We start from the raw sequence: 27,746 nt of genomic DNA on the forward strand, positions 1-27,746 counted from the left end.
CTTTCAAGTTAGTACTTTCCTATTACTTGTGTTAATTTTAAACCAGGACAGGTATAAAAACCCATGGAGTTTATCAGATTATTTTTTCTGTTATAGGCATATTACAGCATCCGGATGGCACAGTCCTTAAGCAGTTGCAGCCCCCCCCTCGTGGACCACGGGAGCTTGATTTCTACAAGAAGGTCTGCACAAAGAAAGATTTAATGTATTAAAGAAACCTTTCTGTTTGCTTCGTCATCATGTGATCCGCTGTTGACTTGCATAATTGCGACTTTAGTATTGCAATAATGCGGTTCACGTCCAGGACCTTTCTCTGAAACTAACAGCACATTTTATTTTTTGCAGTGCTTGGTGTCTGAGAACCAATTGCCTAATAGCTTGCATTCACTTTTTTCGCAGGCGCTAGCCATTTTCATTCATCAGTGGCAATCTTGGATTTTCATCCCTCTGAGTTCATAGCCAAGTAGCAATGAAAACATAAGCCATTTGAAATAAAAATTCCTCCTTATGTTTTCTCACTTTTTCCCCCGTCCCCTTAAAAAACTTGAAATCCTAAGTAAAGGGCCATCTACTAACACCAGCTCTGCTTTAGTCTTATTGAGTGACATTTTTGGACATGTGGCAGCTGATTGTCTATCATTGTCATCACAGAGTTGAGATGCTTTCTTAACAGATCTTTTTACACTCTACATGAGTGCTTATGTCTTGGGAAACACACCCAGCATGTGAACATTTGCACCCGCACAGATCTGCAAGTCTGCTTCTTCATCTTCTGGTTTGGTAGAGATCCCCTTTCTGTGTGAGCTGCTTCCCTACTTTTTTGGCGTTGCTTAGTGATATTGGTTTATACTCCGTTCTGAACCAGTCTGGGTTTTGGCACTTATTTCAACAGCCTGTAGACTAAAGGCTTCTCTTTCTCACTGACAGCCTAAAAGCCATTTCTCAGTATTGGGGTATTGTGTTTCACCTGTGCAGTTGGTGTGATCTGTTGACCTGTTCATGGTACATAGTGGTAGGACAAAAGTCAGGACATAAAATAAAAGCAAATGGCTACGATTTATCTGGTGGACCTTAGCAAAGAATTATAACTCACTCTCCTGTGCTTCAGATGATGTCATTTAATTTACGTCCCACACTAGCTCAGCAGCTCAAGTTCTTCTTATCCGTATTTATTACCGTTGGAAAGTAGATTATTGGTAGGGACAAATGTAGGTCTGCCACTGGCAATAAGTCCGCTAATACAGTATAGGGATCAGAATAGGTCTTAGAAAATTGTTTCTATGCTCAAACCTCGGTAGTGAGCAGGCAGGCTTATCTTCAAAGACCGGTATGTAGGGTGGCGTGGTCTGACCACGCAGGAAGATGGCCGCCAGCTAGGAGAGCTCCGCCGAGGAACGGACCCCTGACGAGCTTCTTCGACTTACCTGCTCGAGTGGGTCGTCTCTATGGAGATGGCAGGACTCCGGAATTCATGAGGGTTGCTGCGGTATTCTTCTTTCCCTGCTAGCGGCTTTTGCTTACATGGTAGCGGAGTGACGGGGAGGCGGCCGACTTCAGCAGTGTACGCCTCGGCATTCACGCGCTCCTGTGGCCGCGCCTCTCCTCAGCTAAGGCGGCGCCTGTGCTACTACAGGGCCGCGCCTCCTCAGACGGTGGGAGCGCGCTTCATAACAGCTACAGGCTGCCGTTTTGTGGGGTTTTTCAATGCCCATGTTGACTGTAAGCAGCGCCCTCCTCAGGCTCCTTTCATGCTAGTTTTCCTCACAAGTTGCCAGTAATGCCTTTTTGATTGGAAAAGACACCATCACAGGAAAGAAGGGAAAGCTGAAAGTCTGGCATATTTGTTATTCCACTGCAGCGTGTCTACTTAATTCAATGTGCACATATGCCCAGCGGTCATATCAGTACTGGCAGAGCTAAAATTGCCTGAATTATTACTTTTAATTCTTGCATTGCAAGTGGAAGCAAACTGTGAAGGTCACTTGAAGGGGCATTTTTCCCTTTGACTTCCACCAACTGGTTTTGGCATTTTTGCTTAGCTGCTTTATGTGCCATAAGTGACATTTGTGTCAGATTGACTTGACCTTATCAGTTTTATTATTTCTATTACATATCTTCTCCTGTTCTTTCAATATGTTACCTTGCCAGTTCTGTTTTTACAGGGGTAGCAGGCGGAAAGGACAAAGGGCTAAATCCTCATTTACAATAACTGCTTTCTATTATAAGCTCACGGGCTTTGTTTTGTTTGAAGTGGTTCTGGTGGAATGGTAACTCTTCTCCCCCCCCCCCCATGTTCCGCCCTCATATGTGAGACGCATTTTATTATTGTATGCAGACCTCCATTTCTTTTTTTACCGTTGCAGGTTTGTTACCTCACCTTATTCGCATGTTTTCTCTTATCAGGTGGGTTTTGGCGCGCAAGGTGTGCTGCTCTTGCATTGAACCTATCTTATACTGTATTGCTTGTTGTTTTGTGTGATGCCATAGTGATCCTTCATTTTGATATATTTTCTCTCTGCTACATATGTTGGTCACTACCTTATCGCATATACTTTTTTACTTTTGATTCTTTGATGTACCCTTGGTTTCATCATTGCCTCACACTCCAATACTGTGTCAATTTGCTTTTGTAGACCACCTCTACAACGGTAGGCTACAATGTCTAATAACAAAAATGAAGGCCGTGGTCCCAAGCCGCCACTTTTCACTGAAGCAGTGAAACACTCTAATCCACTGGTGAAAGGAAATGGCTCCACATCATCCCCCTCATTGCAAGCTGCGACATCACAGGGTGACAAGGCGTTGTCAGACACTATGCAACGTATCCTGCTAGAACTTTCTGGTGTTAATCGCAGGTTGGAGGGGTTGGACCTCACAATGACATCTTTGGCTACTCAGTCTATACTTGCTGAGCTTACTACTTTCCACACGTGGATTGATGCTATTGACTCTAGGATTTCGGATATGGAAACTCGTCTGGAGAATGTCCAAGGCTCAGATCAAGATTTATTATTATTTATTATTTTTGCATAGTAAAATTATTGACTTGGAAGATCGTAGTTGTAGGGACAACATGCGATTTGTTTGGGTTTCTGGAAAACATTGAAAAGCAGGACATGAAGTTTTTTTCTATATGAGTCTCTTCCCATTCTTACTGGTATTTCCTTTACTCCTCCTCTTGAACTACAACGTGCTCATAGACTGGGTCCTCCACGCTCTGGTGCTTCTGCTCGACCTAGACCAATTATTGCTTGCTTTCTCCGACATGAGCAAGCTCGACAGATCCTGTCAGAGGCTCGGTCACGTGGCTCCTTTCTTTTTCAAGGCCACACTATTCATGTGGCAGCGGACTTCTCCAAAGAAACAAATGAACGACGGAAGGCGTTTCTCTCTGAGGCCTCAGTTGCGCCGAATGGACATCAAGTATGGATTTTTCGAACCTGCACGTTTTCGCATTACCAGGAATGGAGATTCCAAAGACTTCTATGATCCTGCTCTTCTTCAGCAATTTTTGGATACCATCATATCTGATGATATGGAGACTCAATCTTCCTCTGGTGCTCAGACTTCTCAATCCAAGGCATCATCTGCAAGTCCATATAAAATAGAAGGGAGTTCCCCAAGTGAATTACTGATATAGGCAGGAAAAAAGGGGATTAGTACAATATAAATAGAAAAGGCAAAGACCCTGCCAAGGTGCATCAAACGGGTCCCCTAGGGGATCCACAACAATTATAAAAAGGGTGACATTAGCTATGTATCAGAGCCAATAACATCAGAAATATTTTGATCAGTCCAATATTTTTTTTACATACATTTTTTTTATTTTTGTTAGATCTGACATTTCTTAAATACAGTAAATTCAATATATAAATACATAAAGTTCTGTTGATAAAACTGAAGGGGGAAGGGTATTTCACGTGATATTTCTAGGGAAAGGTCCAGCAAGTATCAGTGTTCCACACACTCCCGGGCAGATATAGGGAATTCACATACCCACATATACTCAGGGGGTCAATCACATTCACATTCACATTCATTCATACATTTCTTTTCTTTTCAGAGATAGAATTATGGTTGCATGGACGTAAGTGCAAAATATGAAGGCAGATTAGATGGAAAATCGTTGTCCACATGGACTAGGGTACTGCCATTGCACTTACGTCCATGCAACTATAATTCTATCTCTTTGTTGCAGGCCATGCTGTACATATATGAAAGAAATGTATGAATGAATGTGAATGCGATTGACCCCCTGAGTATATGTGTGTATGTGAATTCCCTATATCTGCCCGGTAGTGTGTGCAACACTGATACTTGCTGAACCTTTCCCTAGAAATATCACGTGAAATACCCTTCCCCCTTTAGTTTTATCAACAGAACCTTATGTATTTATATATTGAATGTACTGTATTTAAGAAATGAGAGATCTAACAAAAATAAAAAAAATTATGTAAAAAAAATAATGGACTGATCAAAATATTTCTGATGTTATTGGCTCTGATACATAGCTAATGTCACCCCATTTATAATTGTTGTGGATCCCCTAGGGGACCCGTTTGATGCACCTTGGCAGGGTCTTTGTCTTTTGTATTTATATCATCTGCAAGTCCTACAGTGTCTTCTCTGAGATTCTCTAATGACCCTCGGCAACGTGGTAGGGAAATTACCCGTTTGCCTCGCTCTCAGGATGATAAGGCCTCAGCACTACATTCAGTTTCCTCCCTCACCAACATGCCACAAAGAGATAAGTCTAGATCACCTCTTAAGCAGCCTTCGGATGCTGACTGATGTCTTTTTTCTGTTCTATTGTATTTTCACTATCTTATCAACTTATGATGTTTTATGTTATCAGCGATGCTTTAACTGTTCACTTAATTGACTGCGGTTTTCTAGTACTATATAATATGATCGCTGTGTCTTTCTGTTTTATTATGCGCTTTAGGTCTTACTGTTATCTTGTATGTTTTCAAAACTTTTGCATTTTTTATAGGCTCTTTAGGAGTAGTTATATATTCTAGGTATTGCTCATTATATGCTATATATCTATTACCTGTTACATGGGAGTTCCGTTCCATGCTGTTCATTTACTTCATTAGCTACTCTGTTTTTTGGTATACTGTATTCTTTATTATATTTGTTCTACTTATTTAACTCCAAACTGTCCCTATTTATACTCTCATTTCCTTAATCATCCCTATTCCTCTTCTTTTATTGTATGTTATGGGGGTTCCTTCATCTACTCCACCTCCTTTAGTTCCTTCTCTCTTCTTACCAAGTTCTTTTATATTGTATGGTAATTGCACCACACCTTTTAATCATTTTCTTTATTCACTACCTTTGTTATATGATGGTATTTCAAGTTTTATTGTGATTTTTGACAATGTTACCCTATTCTATGCTGTCTTCCATATTCTATATTATTCTTTGCTCTTTAGATCCCCATTCTTCTTTCCTCGGACAGGGTCTGGTTACCCCTTGGCGCTGCTTTCAGTGCGCCCAGACCCGTAGATCACAGTCTAGGTTTTCTTTCTGTTTCTTTTCTTATTTTATCTTTTTCCTATTCTTTAATACTTGTTTTTCTTCTATCTCTACCTGTTTTGTCTTTCTTAGATATTCACTTCGCTCCTCTAAACCACTTCTGTATTTTCTTTTCTTTTGTCTTTCTTTTCCTTTTTTCTTTCTTTTATTCTATTTCATTAGTTCTCTTCTTCTTCTTAGAAACACTTTGTCTTTTGTTTCCCAGAGCAACATTCTTCTTCTCTACCTTCTACCTACTTTCTTCCCTTTCTTTTTACCTACCTTTTGCATTTTCTTATCATGTCCTCTTCTCTCTCGCTGTCTGTGATTTCTTGGACTGTTCATGGCCTCACTCATTATATCAAGCGTACAAAAGTTGTTACATACTTACGTTCTAAACATGCATACGTTGCTTTATTGCAGGAAACGCACTTAAACGATATTGAATCTAGTAACCTTAGCAGAGATTGGGTCGGTAAAGTGATTCATAGTAGTGTCTCCAAGCATGATCCTACCAACCCTAATCCTGTTCGCAAGTGTGGGGTAGCCATCCTTTTTCGAAAGTCACTTCCCTTCACAATCCTCAAAATATGGTCAGATCCGGAAGGTCGATATGTGTTTGTCAAGCTGAAAATTGGGAACTCTTTTATTTGTCTTGGCTCTATTTATGCTCAACTAGGCTCTAAAAAACTGTTTTTTCTTCGACTAAACCGCCTTTTTACTGAAATAAATGCCTCCCAGTTTCTCATTGGAGGTGACTGGAATTTGGCTCCAGATCCTGCTTTGGACAGGACCGGTTGCTTTGATACTATTAATGCTCCAGATAGAGCCATCCTACGGGACATTCTTGCTGATACTGGTCTTGTTGATCATTGGAGGCTGAGTCACCCCCAGGACAAAGAATGCACTTTCTTTTCCTCTACACATGGTACATTCTTGCGCCTCGATTACTTTCTTCTTTCGCAACAGGCAGTACAACTGGTTACACAGTCCCAGATCTTGGAAGCAGCCATATCTGATCACTCCCCTGTTCTCTTATCTCTCGATTTGGGTCTCTCCAAGCCAGGACGTAAACCATGGCGCTTGAATATAGCCCGATATAGAGCTCCAGCAGGTAAACTCCTTTTGCAATCTCATTTCCAAGATTACCTTGTTCTTAATGATACCTCAATCTCTTCTAAGAGAACGGTTTGGGCAGCCGCTAAGGCAACAATTAGGAGTCCACTCATGTGGGACGCTGCTTTTCGCAACATGGAAACTGCAGCTAAACAGACTGCTTTGGAGGATGACATTCGCCGACTCTCTCAATCGTATATTTCAAATCCATCCCTTCAGGCTCGTAAATTACTGGAGCAAGCGCGTATGTCCCTTAATAGTCTCTTTACCTCTAAAGCCGAATATGCTTTGCAGAGGATGAAGGGGCATCATTAACCTCTTCGCCGCTAATGACAAGGGTAACTCGTCATGGAATTTCCATTGATTTCAATGGAAATTACATTGATATGCAGGCACCACCCTTAGCATCCAAGTGGTTATGAACAGGGGGAAAAGGCTGGTCGGTTATTGGCTACGTAATTGAGACAGAGGGAGGCCGCTATGGCAATCCCAGCCATTAAATCAAGTGATGGCGTTGTACTTACTCGACCACAAGAAATAGTTGAGGAATTTGCTTCATTTTATCGATCTCTTTATTCTCCAAGTACTCATATAGATACAGTTGAGATGTCCAAATTTCTAGATGCAGCCCATTTTCCAAAACTTTCTGATGAAGGTAGAGCCCTACTGGATGGGGTTATTACGAAGGATAAAATTTCTTCAGCTATAGCTGCCATGCCATATCTTAAGGCTCCAGGAGATGATGGTTTTCCTCCTGAATTTCTTATATGGACCGGCCAGAGTATGATTGACACATTGCATGCTGCATTTGGGGAAGCAGTGGAGGAGTATTCTCTAGGTCCACTTTCCAACAAGGCCGCTATAGCTGTCATACCAAAACCTGGTAAGGATCCTTTGTTATGCAGTAGCTATAGGCTCATATCTCTTTTAAATTCTGATATTAAGATACTTTCTAGTATTTTTGCATCACGTCTTCGTAAAGTTCTACCTTCTCTAATTCATAATTCGCAAGTAGGTTTCGTCCCAGGTAGGTCATCCCGGAACCATTTGCGCACTCTTTCTCACGCTTTATGGTCAGCTAAACATCTTTCTGACGATGCTTTACTTCTTTCTCTGGATGCTGAAAAAGCATTTGATCGCATCGAGTGGGAGTGCCTTTTTCATATTATGCAAAGGTTTGGATTAGGTGATCAGTTTATAGACAAAGTGCGGCTGCTTTATGATGACCCATCGGCTCAGGTGAATTGCGGCGGTTTCTTATCTACTCCATTTCCAATTAGGCGAGGTACTCGTCAAGGCTGTCCTCTCTCCCCTCTTCTTTTTCTTCTTGCAATGGAACTTTTAGCTGCCGCTATACGTCAATCTGCTACAGTGGTAGGTGTCCCCCTTCCAATTGGTCACTCTAAAATTTATTTATATGCGGATGATATTCTCCTCACACTCACTGATCTTCCCCGTTCTCTCCCTTCTCTCCTTCGCATCATAACTGATTTCTCTTCCTTTTCTGGTTACAAGATAAATTGGGATAAAATTGAAGCATTACCCATGTCCATTGGCGAAGTGATTTCTGGTTTCTCCTTCCATCGGCAACCATCCCGGCTTAAGTATTTAGGAATCTTAATTAATAGAGGGTTGGATAATATAGTCACGGACAATCTGACTCCTTTAATCGCGCAAATGCAAAGAGACTTTGATAAATGGAAGGCTTTGGATCTATCCCTATGGGGTCGTGTCCAGGCGGTCAAGATGGTTACTCATCCTAGATTTCTCTATGTTCTAGGTATGCTTCCTTTTCACATCCCATTGACTCCAACATAAAACTTTTTGTCTGGGGTACGGCTAAACCGCGTCTTACCCTTGCAAAATTAAAATCTCATCAATTACAAGGGGGTTTGGGCCTTCCTTCTATTGAGAATTACTCACTTGCTCTTCACCTTTCGCAACTTGTTTTTTTTCTGCCTAAATCTAAAGACATACCTCAATGGGTCCCGCTTGAACGTCATTTATTAGCTTCTGGTCCTGGTTTGTCCCTTCTCTATGGCAAAGGGGTTAGTCCTTCTGATCCTAAAAACCCCATTTTATCTGCAATGTATAAATCTTGGCAGAGAAGTCACCGTATACTTAAATCTAATCCGCATATCCATATCAAAGCTCCTTTATGGCACAATTCTGCTGTTCGTGTTAGGGGCCGCACTTTGTCCTGTCCTGAATGGCAGGAGCTGATATTCAGACTATAGATCAATTGTTTTACAATTATACTTTTAAATCCTTTTCTCAACTCTGCGAGGAATTTCGCCTGCCGCCCACGCAATCCTCTAAATACACTCCGCTGCAGCAAGCTCTCACAAAAAATTTAGGTCCTCCGCCTGAATTGGTATTGGTATCTCCTATTTTGTTCTACCTTCAATTATGGGGGAATCTTAAAGGTATGACTTCTGGCCTTTATAAAACTTTTTTGCATCCTATATTTTCGCAACCTCTCTCACAAGCTCTTCAGCTAAAATGGCAATCTTGCTTGTCAGTTGTATACTCCAATACTCAAAGGGATCACCTATTGGAAGGGTTACATAAGGTAGTGAGAGAAGCCGCCTTAAATTTTGCATTTTTAAAAATTTACATGAATGGCACTGGTCTCCAGTTAAATTGCATCATGCCAAGTTATTATCACATACTTTGTGCTGGAGGTGTTCAGCTTCTGGTTGTGATATTAAGCATATTGTTTATGAATGTCCTCGTACTACACCCTTTTGGCTTTTTGTACAGAAGACATTGGCCAATACTATGTCACTTCCTTTACCCCTTACTTCTCTAAATATTATTTTGCATGACTTTCGTAGCCTCCCGAAGCTTTCTAGACCTCAAATTCGTCTTCTTCATACGGCTCTAGCCACGGCAAACATTTGTATACTGCGACACTGGAAATCTCCTCTGCCTCCCTCACAGGAAGAGTGGTTGGTGGGGATGATGCAAACAACTCGGCATGAACGTACTATTTATAACTTGCAGGACCAAGCTTCCATCTTTCTCCAGGTGTGGTCCCCTTTCCTGGAGGCCACTGTGGATAGTGATCCTGTTTCCACTCCTCCTTCTCCTCTGATTGTTCACCCTCCTTAATTCCATTCTCTTACGTTCTTTTTTCCGTATTACTCCACTGTGCATTCTTTTCCCCTTACTTCTTTTCATTCATACTCGTGTTGCTCTGGGATTCTGGTTTATTCCTTCTTTTTCCTTTTCTCTTCCTTTTTCTCTCCTATCTTCATTTGTCTCTTTTTTTTCTTTTCCTTTATTATTTTCCTATAATATACTTATTTTGCAATTTTCTCATTGTTATCATATTTAGGGTTATGGATTATGTAATATCTTTGCATCCTCATATTCATATTTATTATATCTCGTGTAACTCTTTTCCTTATTGGTACCATTTTTACTCATCATGATGTTATTCTGTTTCATTCTTGCATTTGTATTTCCATCTCAAAATTTCTAATAAAAAATTTCAACACAAAAAAAAAGACCGGAAAATAAAGCATTTAAAAACACAATTTCAGTAAATAATTAAGACACAATACAAAATAAAAATCCAACACCAATTTATAAAAATAGGAAATGTTTATCTTAAAATGACACCAAAAGGACACCAAAACAACAACAATCCAATGTAGGGAACCAGAGATATGGATTTTTAAAGATTTAGCACTTTCTAGCACATAGAAACTTATAGCCCCTTATCAGGACATCTGGTTGCGGTAGACCAGGTCAGTTTCAGGCCATCCGCAATGGATCTCTGGGCGGCTACCCCTCAGGGTATGTTTCGGTCCCAGTTTTTACCTTCCGACTTAGAAACTTTTCTGGAGCTTTTCTTGCTGGGTCTCTCGAAGCTCTCAGCCAGTCCGGATTCAGTGAGCGTTCGCCAGATTGCCTTGCAATGAGCTCCCAGTCAAACGTATGGAAGTCCGACCAGCAGAGCGTTCCAGCGGAGCAAACCAATGATCCAGGACGACATGCGGTTGAAGGCAGGCAGTTTGGCTTTTGCGGTTGCTCCTGGTCACCTTTTCTTTGTTCGGACTTAGAAACTTTTATTGAGCTTTTTCTCACGGGTCCCTCAGTGCTTTTTACAAGACCGCATTCGGTGAGGGTTTGCCGGCCTTGGGCTTTGACTACTCCCGGTCAAACTGTGAAAGTAGGACCTACTGAGCTTTTCAGCGGGGTGAACATGGACGTCTGGCCGACTTGCGGTTGAAGGCAGGCTGCTTGGCTGGCCAGGTTGAGTCAGTCCCCTTATGGAGCTTTTTTCCAAAGTTGCTCCAAAGTTCTCCAAACTTCTGGACCTTCTTCCTGAAGTTCCACCAAAGGGTCCCAAAGTGTCTCAAACTCACTCCAAGGGTCTGGAAGCTCAACGATGGTCCTTGAAAATTGAGGACTTCCGTTCCCACAATCCACTTGGACAAAACCCTTACATATTCACTGATAGTTCTCCAGGTTGAGGATTCTTGGTGGTGATGTTCCAGGTGAGCTCTGTTGGCCTGTAACTTGCAGGGAGACCACTCCTTAGTCCTTTTTACAGCAAGGCAATCCACAGGCTGTAGTTTTAGATGGTGCAGAAGGTGCAGGCTTCGGAGTGCAGGCCTTAGGAAATGCACATCACACCTCCAGCATGGCCCATCTTGCTTTCTTATTTTTCAAGCAGCAGATCTGAGGGGCTTTACCCTTCTCAGATACTTATTCCAACTTCGCTGGGTCAAGCAGGAGGTCACTCCTGTCCAATGGGCTGCAGGGTACCACTCAGAGGTCTGACAACTTCCTGCAGAGTGTGGCACTATTTTCGCCCAGAGTGCATCAATTCTTTCAAACTCATAATGGCTGATTTTCCAGCAGGGAGAGAAGAGCTAGCTAAACACACCACTAGGATGGCTGTTCTCCATAGTCTCTCCCCCTTGCATCTGCTCATTCCTTCCTTAATCCTAGCATCTGGCTGGGGTTCACAAGGGTAAAGTTGTAAATGACACTGGGGTCCTCCCCTTCCCTTGAAGTCCATTATTTATGACTTCTCCCCCTGATATGGCATTCCTGTGAAACAGGACCCTGCCCTCCCAGCAGAGCTGTTTAACCCCAGGGGCTCTTTATCACATATTCAAAGAAGCCTGGCTAATCCCCTTAACTCTGACCAATCAGGACAGACCACTGAAAGGCTGAATTTGGACTTAAAACAAGAAAGTCTTATACCTTCTTGTATGTACATTTTAGGAGAAATTCAACAATATTATATTGTTGGATTTATTAATACCACTCTGGGAAGTCTTTGAATGGCACTTTAGCCTTCTCCTATCAAGAGATATTAGTTAGTAACATTCTTTCATGTTAACCTACGTGGCATGGGGTTTACAATGGGAAAAATGGCGTTGGCCATTTTTTCCATCACCAGGGCTTATAAAACATATTTTATAAGTGCTCTGCCTACATCTACATGACCCCCACCACTGGTATACCTAGGGGAGACTTAAGGGGTTCTAAATATTGCAGATCCTCCCTCCATTGTGCTTCTACCACCAAAGTCGAATTTGGGCAGCACTTTATCACAATGTGGGGAGTGAAATGTGCAATTTCACTTTACCCAGGGCATATATAACTTATTTTATAAAGGTCCACGTTATAGTTACCTGACCCCCCACCCTTGGGACACCTAGCGTAGATGCTGGGGGTACCTAATATGCCAAAACATTGTAGGTTATCCATTTTAAGTGCCCCTAACAAAACGTCGAGTTTGGGCACAATTAACTAAAACAGTCCTGCAGCACAAGCCTACTTTAAAACTTACATCAGGCTCAGCAGTGCACACATGCATGTGCAGAAAAGGGGTGCTGGCCTCTAAACTGCCCTGCCCTATTATATACTAGGGACTGATAGGTAGTTTCAACCCCCCTTCCCTATTATGTACTAGGGCCCTATGTGGTAGGTCATGCCAATCACAGTGGTACCCCAACCCTTAGTGTACCCTATTGTATGTAGGTGTTTTTAGCATAGCACTGGTCCTGGGCCTGGTTAGACAGAGCCCAGGGTCAGTCAGGCAGTCAGTTACCACCAGTACCAGTCCCCAAAAAGTTGGGGGGTGCCCAGTGCACAGGTTGATGTTGCAACAACTACCCATTAGTTCCACATGAATTTAAAATCACATTTATTCCCCTACAAAATACTTTAGTAGAGCATCACTTTCAGGGTTTGATTAATTAGTTGCTGCCAGTTCAGAAGTGATGCCCTCTGTTTGGCTGTGTTGTCTTTTTGGTTCTTAGTTTAACCCTTTGAATTTGTGGCCATCCATTGCATTAAAGTTAGAATGAGAAAATTGTTGGGCACAGGTACATGGACTATACGTTAGATATTTTTTCTCATGCAATGTGTTGTCATTGCAATTATGCCCCACATTGTTTCCCCTAATCTTTCTTCTGATGAATTTCTACTTGCTAAAAGAAATTTGAATGAATGAAAATGTATGAAGTGCTTCCGGTGCCCAAAATGGCGCATAGGCACTGAATTGCTGTAATCAATCACACAATAAAGCAGAGGGAAAGCCAGCTGAGACTGAAGAGCCTGGCTTCTATTTTTTTTCTTCGAAAAACAATTTCTGAACTGATGTATGTGAGTTAAAGAGGAAGAGAATTAGATTGGGTAGCAGCCAGGAAGGTAAATTGCGGACTTGACAAATCACAGAATACATACTGAGTTAGAGCAAGCGGAATATGACGGGGGTGGGGACGGGAGGAACCTAAGGCAGGAGTAGAGATCAGATGTTGGAAGATCCTCTGTTGGAGCTCTGAAGAGCAAGCAGGGGTACTTAAATAGGACTTATTTGTGCACCTTACACCATTGTGGCTTTTCTTGGATTCCCCGTAGCGAAATGATTATAACTTAATTGAGGATGAGTTGTTTAGTAGCAATTTAGACTAGTTGTAATCTGTACATCAAGTAGGCTGGGAACTCAATGAAGGAAGTTCCCAAAGTCCTTTCTAGCTTTAATCCGCGCAAAGATAATTGTTTTGTGTGATGAGAAGGCTAGGAAAGCGAGAGGTTTCCAGAGTAATCTCAATAATACAAAGCTAGAGGCAACAACCAATGCGATTGGAGCTGCAAAAGATGAATTATGATCAATGCTGATGGGGAGATTTTGACTAGTAGAAGATGGAGCTGGGGATTGGCTTAAGGTGGTAAGCCACCACTGGTGGAATCATGATGTACTTTGCTTACCTAACGGTAATGCTTCTGTTTTCTCACGGTTGTGCTTTAAGCAACTGCCGATCATCTGTTTGGCTACAGCGGTCATGATAGATCTGAGTTGTAGGGATGGAATCTATACTATTAGTTGTCTCATCCACATAAGATAGAATGTTGAAGCCAAAGGATCAGACAACTGTTGCTAAGCGTTCCATATATACATTAAACAAGGTAGAATCTAAATATGACTTTTTGGGTCTCCATTTGAAAACAGAGAAGAAGAAAATGTATAGGATGGCATAAGTATAGATGGAGATCTGTTGCCCAAGACTGAATACTGCCAGTTCACAGCCTTTTTGTAAATCTGATGTCTCCAGGGAGTTGTTTTAGATCTCCATGGCTGCTAGTAATAGAGTGAAACATTGCTAGAAATTGTTTGATTTGCTTTTTATCCTTCATTAGTACCTTTTTGTTTATCACAGAGACCTGTATGGAAGGTTCTTCTTGTGCTGCTAATGTCCTTTGCGAAACAAAAGGGGATGATGGACGGAGCGTTTGAGCAAATCAAACACTCACCCCCAGTCAACTGATCTGGGTTTAATCCATCACCATTCTTTAGCTCACTCAGCCACCCCAGTTCAGACATGGCCATATGCAAATTAGTCTGACCCTGTGCCTCATGGGAACAGTCCAGCCCGAACTGCCAAGTCATGTCTTCCCTGGACCGGAATCAAGCTTCCCAGGACCGGTTTCTGGCATTACAGCCGTCTTCAGCCGGGCTTGCTTGAATCCAGTGGCAAAGTGAGCAAGGGACTCAAGTCTGAGCATACCCTGCCAACTTAGGGCGAACAAAGAAAAACCAAAGGGGATGATGGACGGAGCGTTGACAATACAAACACTCAACCCCAGTCAACTGATCTGGGTTTAATTCATCACAGTTCTTTAGCTCACTCCGCCACCCCAGTTCTGACATGGCCATATGCAAATCTACGCGCCCCTACTTTGTTAATTTTATGCAATCCGTACCCCTACTTTTCTGTTTTTTGTAATGATTCCCAGGACGGCGGAAATGGCGAAAACCTTTTAGATAAGGTTCGGCCCTTCGTGGACGTTCGAAATGGGCGGGGTGGACAGAGAAGGAAGATTACTCTGTCTCTCTTCTTTCTTATTCAAGGAAGACAAGGACCGTGTCCTCTTCTCATAAATAATTTACTAGTTCTTTATTTGTAGGCTGAAGATAAACTGCGGGTACCAAGGGCCCAGGAGCACGAAGACCAGTAGTGTTCAAAAAGGCACAACAGAGTTCCAAACTAGAACATGAAGGAAACCAATAGCCTTACTAATACCAATTTACATAACAATAGAGCTAACGGAGAAGAAATACTGACATAGCATGCCACAATGTCTTTTTCTGACATTTTTTCTATTCCAAAGTGCAGCCTCAGGGCGGAGAGAAAAGACGTTAAAAATAGGAAAAATAAATAAATTAAGCAAGTCGGAGTGGTCTCAAAGTGGGAAGGTTGGTTTTATTGACACCAAAACACATTAGGCCCCCTTTACAGAGTTTGCCAGTGAAGCGCGACTTTTGTTTTGCCATCTTTCTTTAAACAACTTGGCATATTTACAAAGAAGTGAGAGAGCGCAGCGTTAGCCTTCTTAGCTTAACTCCACGCTTCTCCACTTCTGAAATGCAGGACTGCACCAAATTTACAACAATATGGTGCAGCCCTGCGACCCCTGTGCTGGTGATAATTTCAGCTGCCTAGCACCAACGCAATCACTCTTTCACCATAGTGCAAGGGGGCATGTGTTGTAGCGGAATGATGCTTTATGTGCAGGAAGGCATTCCTTCCTGCACATAAACAGTCTTAAATGGCGATTTGTAACTTCTATGTGTGCTGCTTTGTGCAGCACATATAGAAGTTTCAACTCCTCAGTTTTTATGTGTGCTGCACAATGTAGCACACAAACAGCAAAAACAAGGAGAAATAAAGCATTTCTCCTTGTTGTGCCCTGCTAAGACCACGTTGTTCCTTCTTACATTTAACATGCTTTACTTAATCTTGCATTCCCTATGAGTGTTGGCTTTTTCCAAGATGTTATAACTTTTTTTTCAGGCAGCATATTACTAGTCTAGGACAAAATTTGAATTGAGTCGCATCTAGGTGTTTATAGCGCAGCACAATTGAGTTATAGCTGAAGGCAGTGCAAGTTTCTATCAGTGGGGCGGTATGGTGTTTAGTGGGGGAGAGGATGCAGCACTATGGCTGGAGGAGCCGAATTTGCAGCTGGGGAACAAGGTTCAGCCCTCATGACCAGGCCCTCGGACCACTCTCCTGCGGGAGCACATTCCCCTGCTTGACCTTAGAAGGCCCAGCTACAATGTAGAAGCCATGGTGTCTTAGCACCAGCAGGTGGACCCTACCAGTGGCAAGTGTGGGTAAACCTTGAAGGCCTGTCAACCACTATCCCTGCTGAAAATCGCCACCAGTCTTGCGGGCAGACTTACGAAGCAACACACCCCAGAGTGACAGTGACTCTTTTCACTGAGGTCACTGGACACTTAAAGTCAGTCCGCCTCACCCATTGGGACCTCAATTGGCCTTGTTTCAGCAGTACTAGTGCAACTCACCAGGGACTGGCAATGCAAGATTTGCACGCACACCAAACTAGGTTTGCAAACTTCACTGCCTCTCTGCTCCATGTTCAAGCACTTTTAACATGTGCTACCTGCTTTGGGACCAGTAGAATTATGCAGCATGAAAGAACAAAATGATGCCACAATGTTGACTAAATTATGCAGCAAACAAAAAGGCTGCAGCGTAATGAGGTATATTTGCTGATACTTTATTATTTGGACATTTTTATACATACTAAAAGTCTCTGAAAATATTTTGCCTCATTAGTACCAGTGTAACAGTCCAATGCAGCAGTGAGAAAGGTTACCGGTCAACCTTTGCAAAGGGCCCTCAAGTTCGCGGCAACATAGGTCACATTTTTTAGTAACTTTTGATCCATTTGAGCTACAAACAATTTATTAGTTAAAATCATCAGATTATGCAGCAGATGATGTATTATGTGGCAAATATGGCAGAGCCATAATTAGTTGGAAAACATTTGCAAACTGGGATATTTTATCATTCATGTTTGAACTGCTCTTGTGGAAAAAGGGAGGAGAAGTGCTGAAGACAGAAACTCCGTGACTCGGAGACAAATGGCTTGTGCTTCCACTTTTAAGTGCATTTGGGACATTCTGTGATTGGAAGCGTACCCCACAAATTGAATGTATTTTAATGTCCATAACTCATATTAAACCTTAAATAAATGCGTATCCGTTGGTTGATTAAATGATGTAACAAGTTGTAACTGGTCAGTGAAATGCCAAACAAATACTAAAAACTGGGATATTTTGCTCTTTCTGGCCTTACCTGACTCCGCCCACTGACCCAGTCCCCGGGTTATTCCTGCCCTCTGATTCTCCACCCACAGTTCCTCTACTTTTTTCCCCCACTTCCCCCACTTCGACCACTGGTTATATCATTTATTTCACATGCCATCTTGAATTGAAGCCACATGCACATTTCGTCATATCTGTGTTCATTTTAAGTGATTTCCTCTTCTGTCATTGTTGTACTAAAGGCCATGTAAAGTTGTTCCATGTGATGTCCTTAGTTCCATGTTAGTGGTTTTAAAACCAGAAATAGTGTACCTTTTCTTTGCAGGCCTGTATTTAGATACGGACCACAGAGGGTTTGCTAGGTCTGCCCATTTCTATTATGAAGATAATCCTCCTGTTTCACGTACATTACCTTCACAACAATAGTAGTTTCTTTTGCAAATCCATCATCCACTAATAAAATACACCTTCCTTAACGCTCTTCACTTTAAATACTAAGGTCATGATTTAGATGTCGGCAGACTGGTTACTCCATCACAACTTTGACGGATATCCCTTCCCCAAAATATAAATTCCATAGAATATAATGGGATTCATATTTTTGTGAACAGGATATCTGTCACCGTTGAGACAGAGCAGCCCGTTCACCAGATCTAAATCCAGCCCACAGTCATATATTGACTTTATTAATGCATGTTTTTCTCTTGTAATGGTGAGGACTGTGGTCGAGTTTAAAGAACAAATGTTTTAACAATTTTAACCTAGTCTTTTTTTTTCTAACCAGGTATTTGCTGATGATTGTGGCAACAGGACCCTTCTGGAGCTGCAGAAGTATCTTCCAAAATATTATGGCATCTGGTCACCTTCAACTTCTCCAAATGGTAATTCCCCAGAAATTGCCAATCCCTGCCTTTAATATTGGTCTGCTTTGCATTAAGACTTGTGGCTAGACTCAAAGTTCACTTATTTTGTAGTTTCATTTGCTTTTATATAAGTAAAATAACCTGATCCCCCTAGTCCCTCTGGGTCAGATTTGCAATTTTTCAACTGCTTTCTTTTGTAGTCTGAAGCTAAAGCCACAGAACGGAGGATCTTTGAGACTGTGGCATCAGGCAGTGCAGGTGTACAGCCTGCTTTCTAGTGCACAATTGGAGAAGGAACCAATTATTGTTTACAGTGGTGGGCTGTTGCTCAACTATCAATTAAGAAGCATGAACCCACAAGTTCTGCAAGTATTGGGATGGCTTGGCACTATTCCTTCAAAATGCTGTGAACTCATAGTCCTAGATAATTAAGTTTCCTTTGCCTGTCTGCCATGCAGTCTACATACAAATAATAAGCACTGATCTGTCACTGAGCTCTTCTGTATCACTGTGTGTACAGTTCACTCTACTCCCTTCTCTCCATTTTGTCTACTGTGACAGTGGTGGATCATGAAGATGGACAGAACACCGTGTATCACCCTGTCTCTATTCTACTACTGCTTATCCCGTGCCCGAGAGTAAGCTGTAGCTGTTGTCTGAAGAATATTGCCTAAGCCTTTTTCAAGAAAGGTTAAGATTCAAAATAGCATGCCAAATATGTTAATTCATGCGGGCCATGATTACATAGTTCCATTAGTGTGGTTAACATTTACCTCAATTACAGTGTGGAACAGAAACAATGTGGTCACCCCGCACTGTAAGAGCAATAAAGGTTGCACTTATTTATGTTCTATTATCTTTCTGGTTGTTCAATATTTGTTTTTTTTAGTCCACTGTACAGATACCCAGTCTAAGTTGATATAGATTTACATTTCTCCTAAATGGACAGCTTCTTTGCATTTCTATGCCTTTCTCTTTGATGTGGCAGTGCAGTACACGTTACACTCTGGTCTGTTAGCTGATGCCATCTCAAACATGCATTTGCCTCTGCAGGATCAGACCACATGGTAATGGCAAATCTGGATCCAGTGGACGATAAATAAGCTTCTAATGCTATACAACATGTTTAGCATGTTTCTAATGCATGTTATTCATGTATGGTGGAAACTCTTTACAGCCTGATTCAGCTCTGGTGTTTCTTAGGCTGCAATTGCATATGTATATGTATATGTATGTATATATATATGTATATGTATATATATATATATATATATATATATATATATATATATATATATGGGGCACATATAATATAGTGTTTCCGGGGTCCCGCGCATGGGTGGGAATATTCTAATGCTTATGACTTTGATGAGGATACCCCTGGAAGAGAACTAGGATTACAGGTAAGTAACTAATCCTTCTCACCCACCCAAAGAATGGCATGCTTCATAATTAGGCTAGCTCCTTCTTTGGCTCGTGCTGCATTGCACAATGGGCCCTTAAAAAGGGGCCGTTTGCGGGAAATCTCCTTTTCAGGTCTCGCCTACGTAGCGTGCATGTGCTGCACAGGAGAGAGACCTAATGCCATCGGCACAGCTTTGGGGGCAAAAACGTTCACGCGTTATATTGCATGCAATGGCAACGCGCGGACGTCTGGCGATTTCTTTGCGGGAGCGCGCAGCGCCATATGGTGGCGCCATATGGTTGCATGCTCCCTCAAGGGAATAGCGCAGGCCCCCTGCCCTGCTGCCACGTGCTTGTTTTCTTAGTTTCATCTGCAGTAGCACTTTAAACATAGCCCATTCCAAGCAGGAGTGCCTGGAGTCGCTGCAGCCTGTGCGATAGCAATGTTTCCAAAGGTTGCTGGCACCAGGGGAGCGTATTTACTATTGAACGACTGGCAATATTGAGAGACTGGCGGTGCAGCAACCTTTTATGCGGCAGATGAGAGCACTCTGAAACCGAACAGAAAAAAATCACCCTGCCCAGTTTATAGAGCTAAATGAAGGGGAAGAGAATGTAGTGATTAATGCTTTGCAATAAAATATTTTCAACTCTAATATTCCACAAATGTGTGCAATGATGAAGGACGACTGCACCACCTGCTTATTTCTTTAGTTTTGCCTCTAAGTGCTTCTGTGGGCAAGGCAACCGGTCACGTTTTGAGTAGAGTGTTGTTCTGTTGGAAAACATATTGATTTCTAAATACATGTCCATTCTTTTCAAAAGGTAGCAGAACACATGCATGTTATTTAAATCTGAGTGGCAGCTTGAATTTGGAGAATGTACCGTTTTCCAATGCTTTACCCCAAACAAGTGTTTTGTAGCTGTCTCGTTCTCAGCCCTCAATGCTAAACAAAAAGTGGGCATGATAATGATACACAGTTAATAAAATACATTTAACACATGCTAATTCATATTAAACATGGTTTATGCCTAACATAATATACAATTAGGTAGGGATGGGCGAATAAATCTACTATGGCATAAACTGGTGCATTTCACATGGTTTTGGGACATTCTTATTGCTCAATCCTTGCTTCCACTCCTCATCCTTTGCAAAATCGCTCTCATTTCTCACCCTTCCTTTCTCACCCATCACTTCTCATCCATCACTCCTCAGGCATCACTCTTCACTCCTTATTTGTTTCTTCTCATCCCTTATCCTTGCATAAAATCTCCACTTCTTACTCCACATGACTCATCCATCCTTCCTCATTCGTCACTTTTCATTCTGTCATCCCAATTCCTTCTCCTTCACTGCTCATCTTTGGGTCCTGATATCTCCATACACATTCTGTATTTCTCACCTCACTTGTCACTTCTCACCCTTCTCTGATTATTTCTCACCCACTGCTCCTCGTTCCTCCCTAATTATTTTTCACTTGCCATCTCTCAGTCCTCAACTGAGTCCTCATCCCTCTGTCCGCACCATGTCCTAAAAGCGAGACCGATTGGCTATGCCAGTGCTTGTTCTCCATCATTTTGGTTACTTTCTGGAGCATTGCTTGACTAGCTGTACAATCTGGCATCTGGTACTGCCTCTGGAGATAAATGGCCATTTCTATGAACTTAGAAGACATGTCCATGGTTATTAAGTCATGATTTCCCAAAGCAATATTGCTTTCACTGATGCAAATACATATTCCTGGACTCAGAAACTGCTTTCAAGAAATTGTTCGGAAATATCTTTTTTTTTTATTTCCTATTCCCTCTGCTTCCTATGATGAAGAAGTTGACGTTTCTTCCCCATAGCTGTAGTTCTCCATCACAACAATTGATCTTCATTTTGATTTTAATGCAGACTGAACTATTTGGCCTTCTTTAAACCTTGGCAATGTCCAAATGGCAATAAAGCAGCTTGTTGATGAAACGTAATTGAGAACTCTAGTTTAGGTAATCAACAGTGTGACCTTAATTTTTATGCATGGTGTTTGTGTCATACCTTCGAGAGTCTTCTAATTTCTCATGCTTGCAGGGTAGTGAGGGCTTTTCTTTAGGTCATTCTAGCCTTTTTTCATAGATTGGTATCATATAGGCATCATCACTACTGTACTGTATTGGAAAATCTTCTGAATAAAAAAAAAAATTAAATTAGAAAAGTCACAATTTGTTAGGAAATCTGAGCTTGGAACTAGGGTTCTAGGGTAAGCACTGCACTTTGCACAAATGTTTTAACTTTGTTTAGAGTATGTTAAATTTTGCATTCTAATGCAATTGTTTCTTTTGTCTAGATCTATACTTAAAACTGGAAGATGTGACTCGTAAATTTAATAAGCCTTGTATAATGGATGTAAAAATTGGGCAGAAAAGCTATGATCCATATGCTTCCAATGAGAAGATTCAACAACAGATCAGCAAGTACCCACTTATGGAGGAAATTGGCTTCTTGGTACTTGGCATGCGGGTAAGGTTGTACACTTTTATTCATGCTGTCTTTGTTTAGTGATATATTAAAGAGTCATTTTCAATTCTTATTTATAATATCTTATAAAATTATTTCTGATGGATACTTCTGACTGCAGATTCCTCACTTAGTGAATATTCCCAGGATCCAGAAACTTTAAAGCAGTTGTCCTGTATGCCGGTTGGATATACACTGACGTTGTTCCAGTCACTCGCAGTAGACATGATTAAATATTGTTTATTTGATGCAACCTCTTCCATGACACTTTCTGGCCAAGACTGGCCTTGATCAAGGTTGCATAAAATAAACTACATTTAATCTTGCCTTCTGCAAGCAAATGTTTTTCTTTTAGCTTTATTATGTGTGTATATAATATATATATAATGTATTTATATTACAAAATGCCAATGTGTAGTTATAGTTAGGACCTAGTTATTTCAGGAAATTGATTTTTTGTTTTGCTAATAACTTTGCCACAATTTGACAAATCTTCCCAAAACAAAGTTCATCCACCTCAGCTCCGTCCCGGAAGGTTTTAAGGTGATCCATCAAGTGGGATCCGAAGGAAAAGGAGGGTCACAAATCGCAATTTCCCCATGCAATTTGCATAGAGATTTTTGAACAACGCTGGTTAGTAGCTTTTGAGAAATTACGGTTTAACATTTACACATAACTGGATGGTTGGTTTCGCTGGAGTCATGCATGCAACTTTAAAAAAAATAGTGATCCGTCTCACCGAGAGGCTTAACCGCCCCACCCCCCTCCAACCCATCCCCATTGGCCGCATCACTCCTTTAGGAGCCTCAGGCTCTGATTGGCTGGCTGCAACATGAACAAAAATGTTGTGTCTGCCATTACAGAACTCAGGGACTTGGTTCCTGTGTCCTGGAAAAAAAAAGGGTATAAGGGAGCGGGCTAGAGTTACTTATCTGGGGGCAGGTCCCAGAAGTACCTTCCAGGGTCAAATTGAAAATAAACGTTTTGTATCTGGGACACTGTGATCCTAAAGTAGTTCTGTAGAACCAGAGCCAGCCTCTAGATACTTGCGAGAGTCCCACAGGGGTCCGCAGGGTCCAGCAGCAAAAAAGGGGGGGTGAGGGCTTGGTGTCAGTTGGGGTTGGTCTCCTTAGATGTTGGGGTTGGTCTGCTTAGATAGGTTGGACACCAGACCTCGTACACTAAGGATTGCTTAGGGCAAGCAATGGGGAAACAAGCAGGGTGAAGTGGGGTCTTGCGTGCTGTGCCCAGCAGGCTGTAGGCCTCTGGATGTGCCCTGGACCACCAGGGAATTTCTTTGGTGCTGATCCACCTGGGTGCATCCCTTAACGCAAGGGTGGATAAACTCCGGTGCTGAGGTTTATCGGATCACTAATGGCAGTTACACCCAGAGTTGGCATTTCAATGAAGACAACCATGGATTGATCTTTTTCGCCACTGCTGAGCGTGCACAATGTCAATTTTGCACGTAAGAGTTTCTAACGTCGCACTCTCTCGGAGGTGCATTCTCTGTAGAGTGGAGCTCAGGACTCCTCTGCCCATCCTGCTTAACTTGTTAAGATGGTCAGGAACGACCATGCCCAAACCATCTTAGTAGCACTTGATTGGGTCAAGAGGTGGCTTTGGTAGGATGCTCTGTCATGGCAAGAGGGCAGGTTAATGCACCAGGGCCTGCACAATTTTCATCTCCATGCTTTGAGATAGACCAGCAGAAGTTGACCTGTTTCAGCCTTTCTTTTGAGGTTGTTGTCATCTTGGCAAGTAGGCATCCCTCCCCCAAATCAGTGTACATCAGTCATTAGAACAGATTTGGGGCTTCACCTGTCAAACTGGCCTACTACAAACCAAGTTGGTGTTTGTTTTGGCCCTAGCACAGCAAGGACTGTCTTGGGGCACTGTTAAAGGCTATTTATCAGCTCTTACGGCCTTTGTTTTGTGCTTGCACAATCAGCCTTCTTTATTTGTCACGTGGTGTGATGAGTATAAATGTTTGCAACGCTTGTTTCCTCCAACACCCTTTGTGATGCCACAGTGAGACTTCACCTAGTTCTCACTTTTTTGAGCCACTGCATGGCTGTCCATTAAGGCCTTCTGGCGTTGAAGTCTGTTTTTTTCATCACCATAACATCTGTTAGGGGTGTGAACCAGATACAGACTATTTCTGTCAACCCACCATAAAATAAATTCTTTCCAGTTAAGTTGGTGTTGACGACCCAAGTTGAAAGTGGACACTGCATTTATTGTCTGGTAAAATATCACCCATTCAACATTCTCTGACCCTACTCATCCCCCTAAGGAATAAAATACATCATTTGGATCGTAAGAGGACACTAAGCTATTATATTGATTGCACCAAAGAACATCAGGTGGACGATCAGCTTTTTGTGGGGTTCTCTAGGGCAAAGAAGAGCAATACATTGCAAAATTGGATCATCTCCTGATTAATTGTTCGCTGCATAAAAATCTGCTATGCACTGTCTAAGAAGCAGGCCCTTGAGGCTTAGGGGCTTATCTTATCAGAGTTGAAGCTGATACCTCTGTGATGATACGTGGAGGCCTGTCTTGGATATTTGTTGAACTGCTAAGTGAGTGTTGGAACATATGTCCATGAAGCACTACTGCCATGACAGTCAAGTCTGTTGAGGGGTATTTTGCCTGCTTTGTACTGCAGGTCTTTTTGGACTGAGTCATTTCCCATACTCACCACTGGGAAGGTCCTGCTGAGGTATCTATTCACAAGGTGAGGAGTCTGTGGTTAGAAGTCTGAGGAACATGACCGGGTGGACGTGATCCACCTCTGCTCCCGAGCCGTTCGGTTGTCCTGTGGGCTACACGAGGCGAAGAGTGACCAAAACACATCCAACGGGAGTGAGAAGCCCTGTGATGATGAAGGCGATAAGTTGATCGAATCGTCTTGTGCAGATTAGGAGTGCAAGCGGGTAACGTTGGGAACAAGGAAGGAGCGAGCCTGAATCCCAAATGGTGGCGCTGACTGAGGAACAAAGATTTCCCCAACTGAGCTTAAGCGGAATCTCAACGATCACTGTTGAGATCGGATCTAGCCCCTCTGAGTGCTGATGCAGGAGGTGAGGCAAGTAAGAGTGGGACACCGGTGAGGAATGACAATGCCGCAATGCTAGGGATCACGCCCGCTATCTGCACTCCGAAACTAGGCGGTAAGAGGATAAGTGTCTGACTACGCATGGGATCCCGATAAGAATGGGGTATCCCCTGAACTGGTGTCTCTTGATTATGGTTGCGCGACCCGGTGCCAAAGATATTGCTCGGAGGAGACCAGCTTGGCGTGCCTGACTTTAAAATGGTGGCGGCCGCTGACTCTCACCGACACTTATAGACGGTCGGATACATCAACGAGCCTGGCTGCGTGGGAGGCGGAGGACTGAGAGCTGCATGACGGGTGCTGCTGGGGCCTGGGAGTCAGCTACGGGGCCAGCGAAGAGCTATATTGTGGGACTCTGGTGCTGTGGATGCCGATTGTGCTATGGCGTGAGCACTGAGGAGGTGAGAAATTGAGCACGGTATCTAGCAGCGATCTCTGTAAGCCCGGTTGCCGCCCGGTGAACGGACGCTTTGGGGGAAACTGAATCCCAGCATACGGAGCGAATGCAGAGATGCGCGGTCTGAGGAGTGCTCCCCATGTTGAAGTGCTGTGAGGGGTTATCGCAGGGCACAGGTGACTGTTGCGTCCTGACTAACTGTGACGTGCTTGTAGCGTGGGGCCCGCGGTTGTGTCGGCCGGTGATCTTTTCGCGGCGGCTGTGATCCCCACGCCTGACTATATTGTGGTGCCTGGCTGGACAGTGAAAGGTCCGTTCCAGGAACAGCGGGATTCGCTGATTGCCCACGGACCATTGTTGTTCTGCGGTGGGGGTAAGGAGGCTGAGCTGCTGCATTATGCAGATCCATACTGCAGTGATCTGGCCCGGCGGTCCTTGGTGTGCGTTAGCGGACCACCGACTCTCTTACTACCCTGTTATTAAACCAGCGGACCACCGACTCTCTTACTACCCTGTTATTAAACCTCAGTGTCGTGCGAGAACTACTGACCATAAAGTACAAAGGTATCCCCCTAATACTTTGAGGCCCAAGAGGAGGGGGAAAAAGAACAATGTGTAGCAAAAAAATCTCTTATTTGATCTGTCTAATTTATAAATTGGTAGTGACTCTAATACATTTTTTACTCCCAGCAATAGAATCTAATCACACATGTTAATCAAATTCAAAATTGGTGGACTTGTGCTGTTTGGTCAAAAAGTGTAATGGACTACAACGATATTGGTGAATTCATGAATATGATTTTCTCTCAGATGTCTTTTTAATGTGTATCTATTTGTGTGGTATGGTAGTTGGTATGCATGAGTAGAATGATAGGAGTGAATGAAAGTGTGAGGAGTTTAGTTTTGGGGTCATTGTAAATATATTTTTCAATTTGCAAAAGGTGAAAAAATGTTTGGGACTCTTTTTGCTTGAATAACATATTGATTTCACTTTGTTATAACTGTGATGCTTAAAGAACTGAATCTTGAAGATGTCTGCAAACAAAATCTACTATAAAATATGTGTGATAAATAAACAAATATAAAAAAGAAAATTTACATGTGTGATAAGATTCTATTGCTGTGAGTAAAAAATGCATTAGTCACTACCAATTTGTAAATTAGACAGGCCAGATAAGAGTTTTTTTGCAGCACATTGGAGAACTACTGACCCCATAATCTCTCTCAGTCTCTGGCTACTGGTCCGTGGAAGGTCCAGGGGTCGGTCACTTGACTCAGAGACATTCAACAGGAGGTGATCCCCTGATGACAGCTTCACCCGCCCTCACCTGTGATATGACTGCTAACATCAGGACTTCTTTGTGGCTAAAGTGTGCATTCATGGGCACCCTTTTTTGTATGTTTATGGCCTGTTGCTATAATTAGACTACCATGTCGTCCTCCTACCACTGACCCCGAAGATGGCACTGTGTGCTTCATGTCCTGGATGGCAAAGGTTCTGGAATGGCCTGTGCTAGGTGTATTCCTTAGAGATGGGGCCAAATCATGGTCACAGAGAGCAAACAGTCTGTCCCCCTAACTGATGCTGTCTGTTCCCTTTTAGTACTCTTTCTATCTTTGACTACTTCCTCTGCTCCTATCCCCTCTCACCTGAATCTCTCCCCTTGCCTGCTATTCTCCCTAGCCCCCTTTCCTTTTGTGCCCATTGACTAAGCACTCCTTCTCCCCCCAATTACAGCCCCTAAATGCATCACAGATGAAATCACAGGATTACGCATCTACAGCCAGACGCCCTAGCAGGAATGTCCGGCAACATAACCTCACTTTGCTTATGACATCACCTTACACCAGTACTTCTCCTTCCTCATGGCGGCCTGTGCGCAAACCAGTCCCCATAAATGCACGTGTCGAGAACGACAAAATAATGACTGAACGTGAGACACAGCTATTGATGAACATTGTAATTGACTAAAAATGGTTTCGCCAATGGCAAAAGGAGGGAATGTGGAAAAGTAGGTCTGTTATCTTGCCATTCACTCCACCATTTTGTGCTGTACCCCTCGTGACTGGCCTTCTCTCTGTATCAAGGACACTCTGGAGCTCCACTTTTGACCTGCCGCATTCCTGCATGGACATTCATGCCCTGTTCGTGTTTTGGCCTGCAGCTAACTGACCAGCCCATGCTCGGCCAGTCGGACAGGGAGTTTCCCAGATGTTTGTCG

At 42.7% G+C, this 27,746-nt stretch overlaps 1 protein-coding gene across 1 annotated transcript in view; it reads left to right on the plus strand.

The window, feature by feature from the left end:
* The window catches only part of IPMK (inositol polyphosphate multikinase), a 117,514-nt gene that overhangs the window by 31,888 nt on the left and 57,880 nt on the right, over positions 1-27,746 (plus strand). Inside the window, exons 2-4 of the mRNA XM_086921937.1 lie at positions 97-182; positions 18,024-18,120; positions 21,837-22,009. Coding sequence (XP_086778063.1) covers positions 97-182; positions 18,024-18,120; positions 21,837-22,009 — 356 coding nt within the window. The remainder of the gene's footprint in view (positions 1-96; positions 183-18,023; positions 18,121-21,836; positions 22,010-27,746) is intronic.

Source organism: Lissotriton vulgaris, chromosome 5, assembly GCF_964263255.1.
Source record: "Lissotriton vulgaris chromosome 5, aLisVul1.2, whole genome shotgun sequence".
Lineage (NCBI taxonomy): Eukaryota > Metazoa > Chordata > Amphibia > Caudata > Salamandridae > Lissotriton > Lissotriton vulgaris.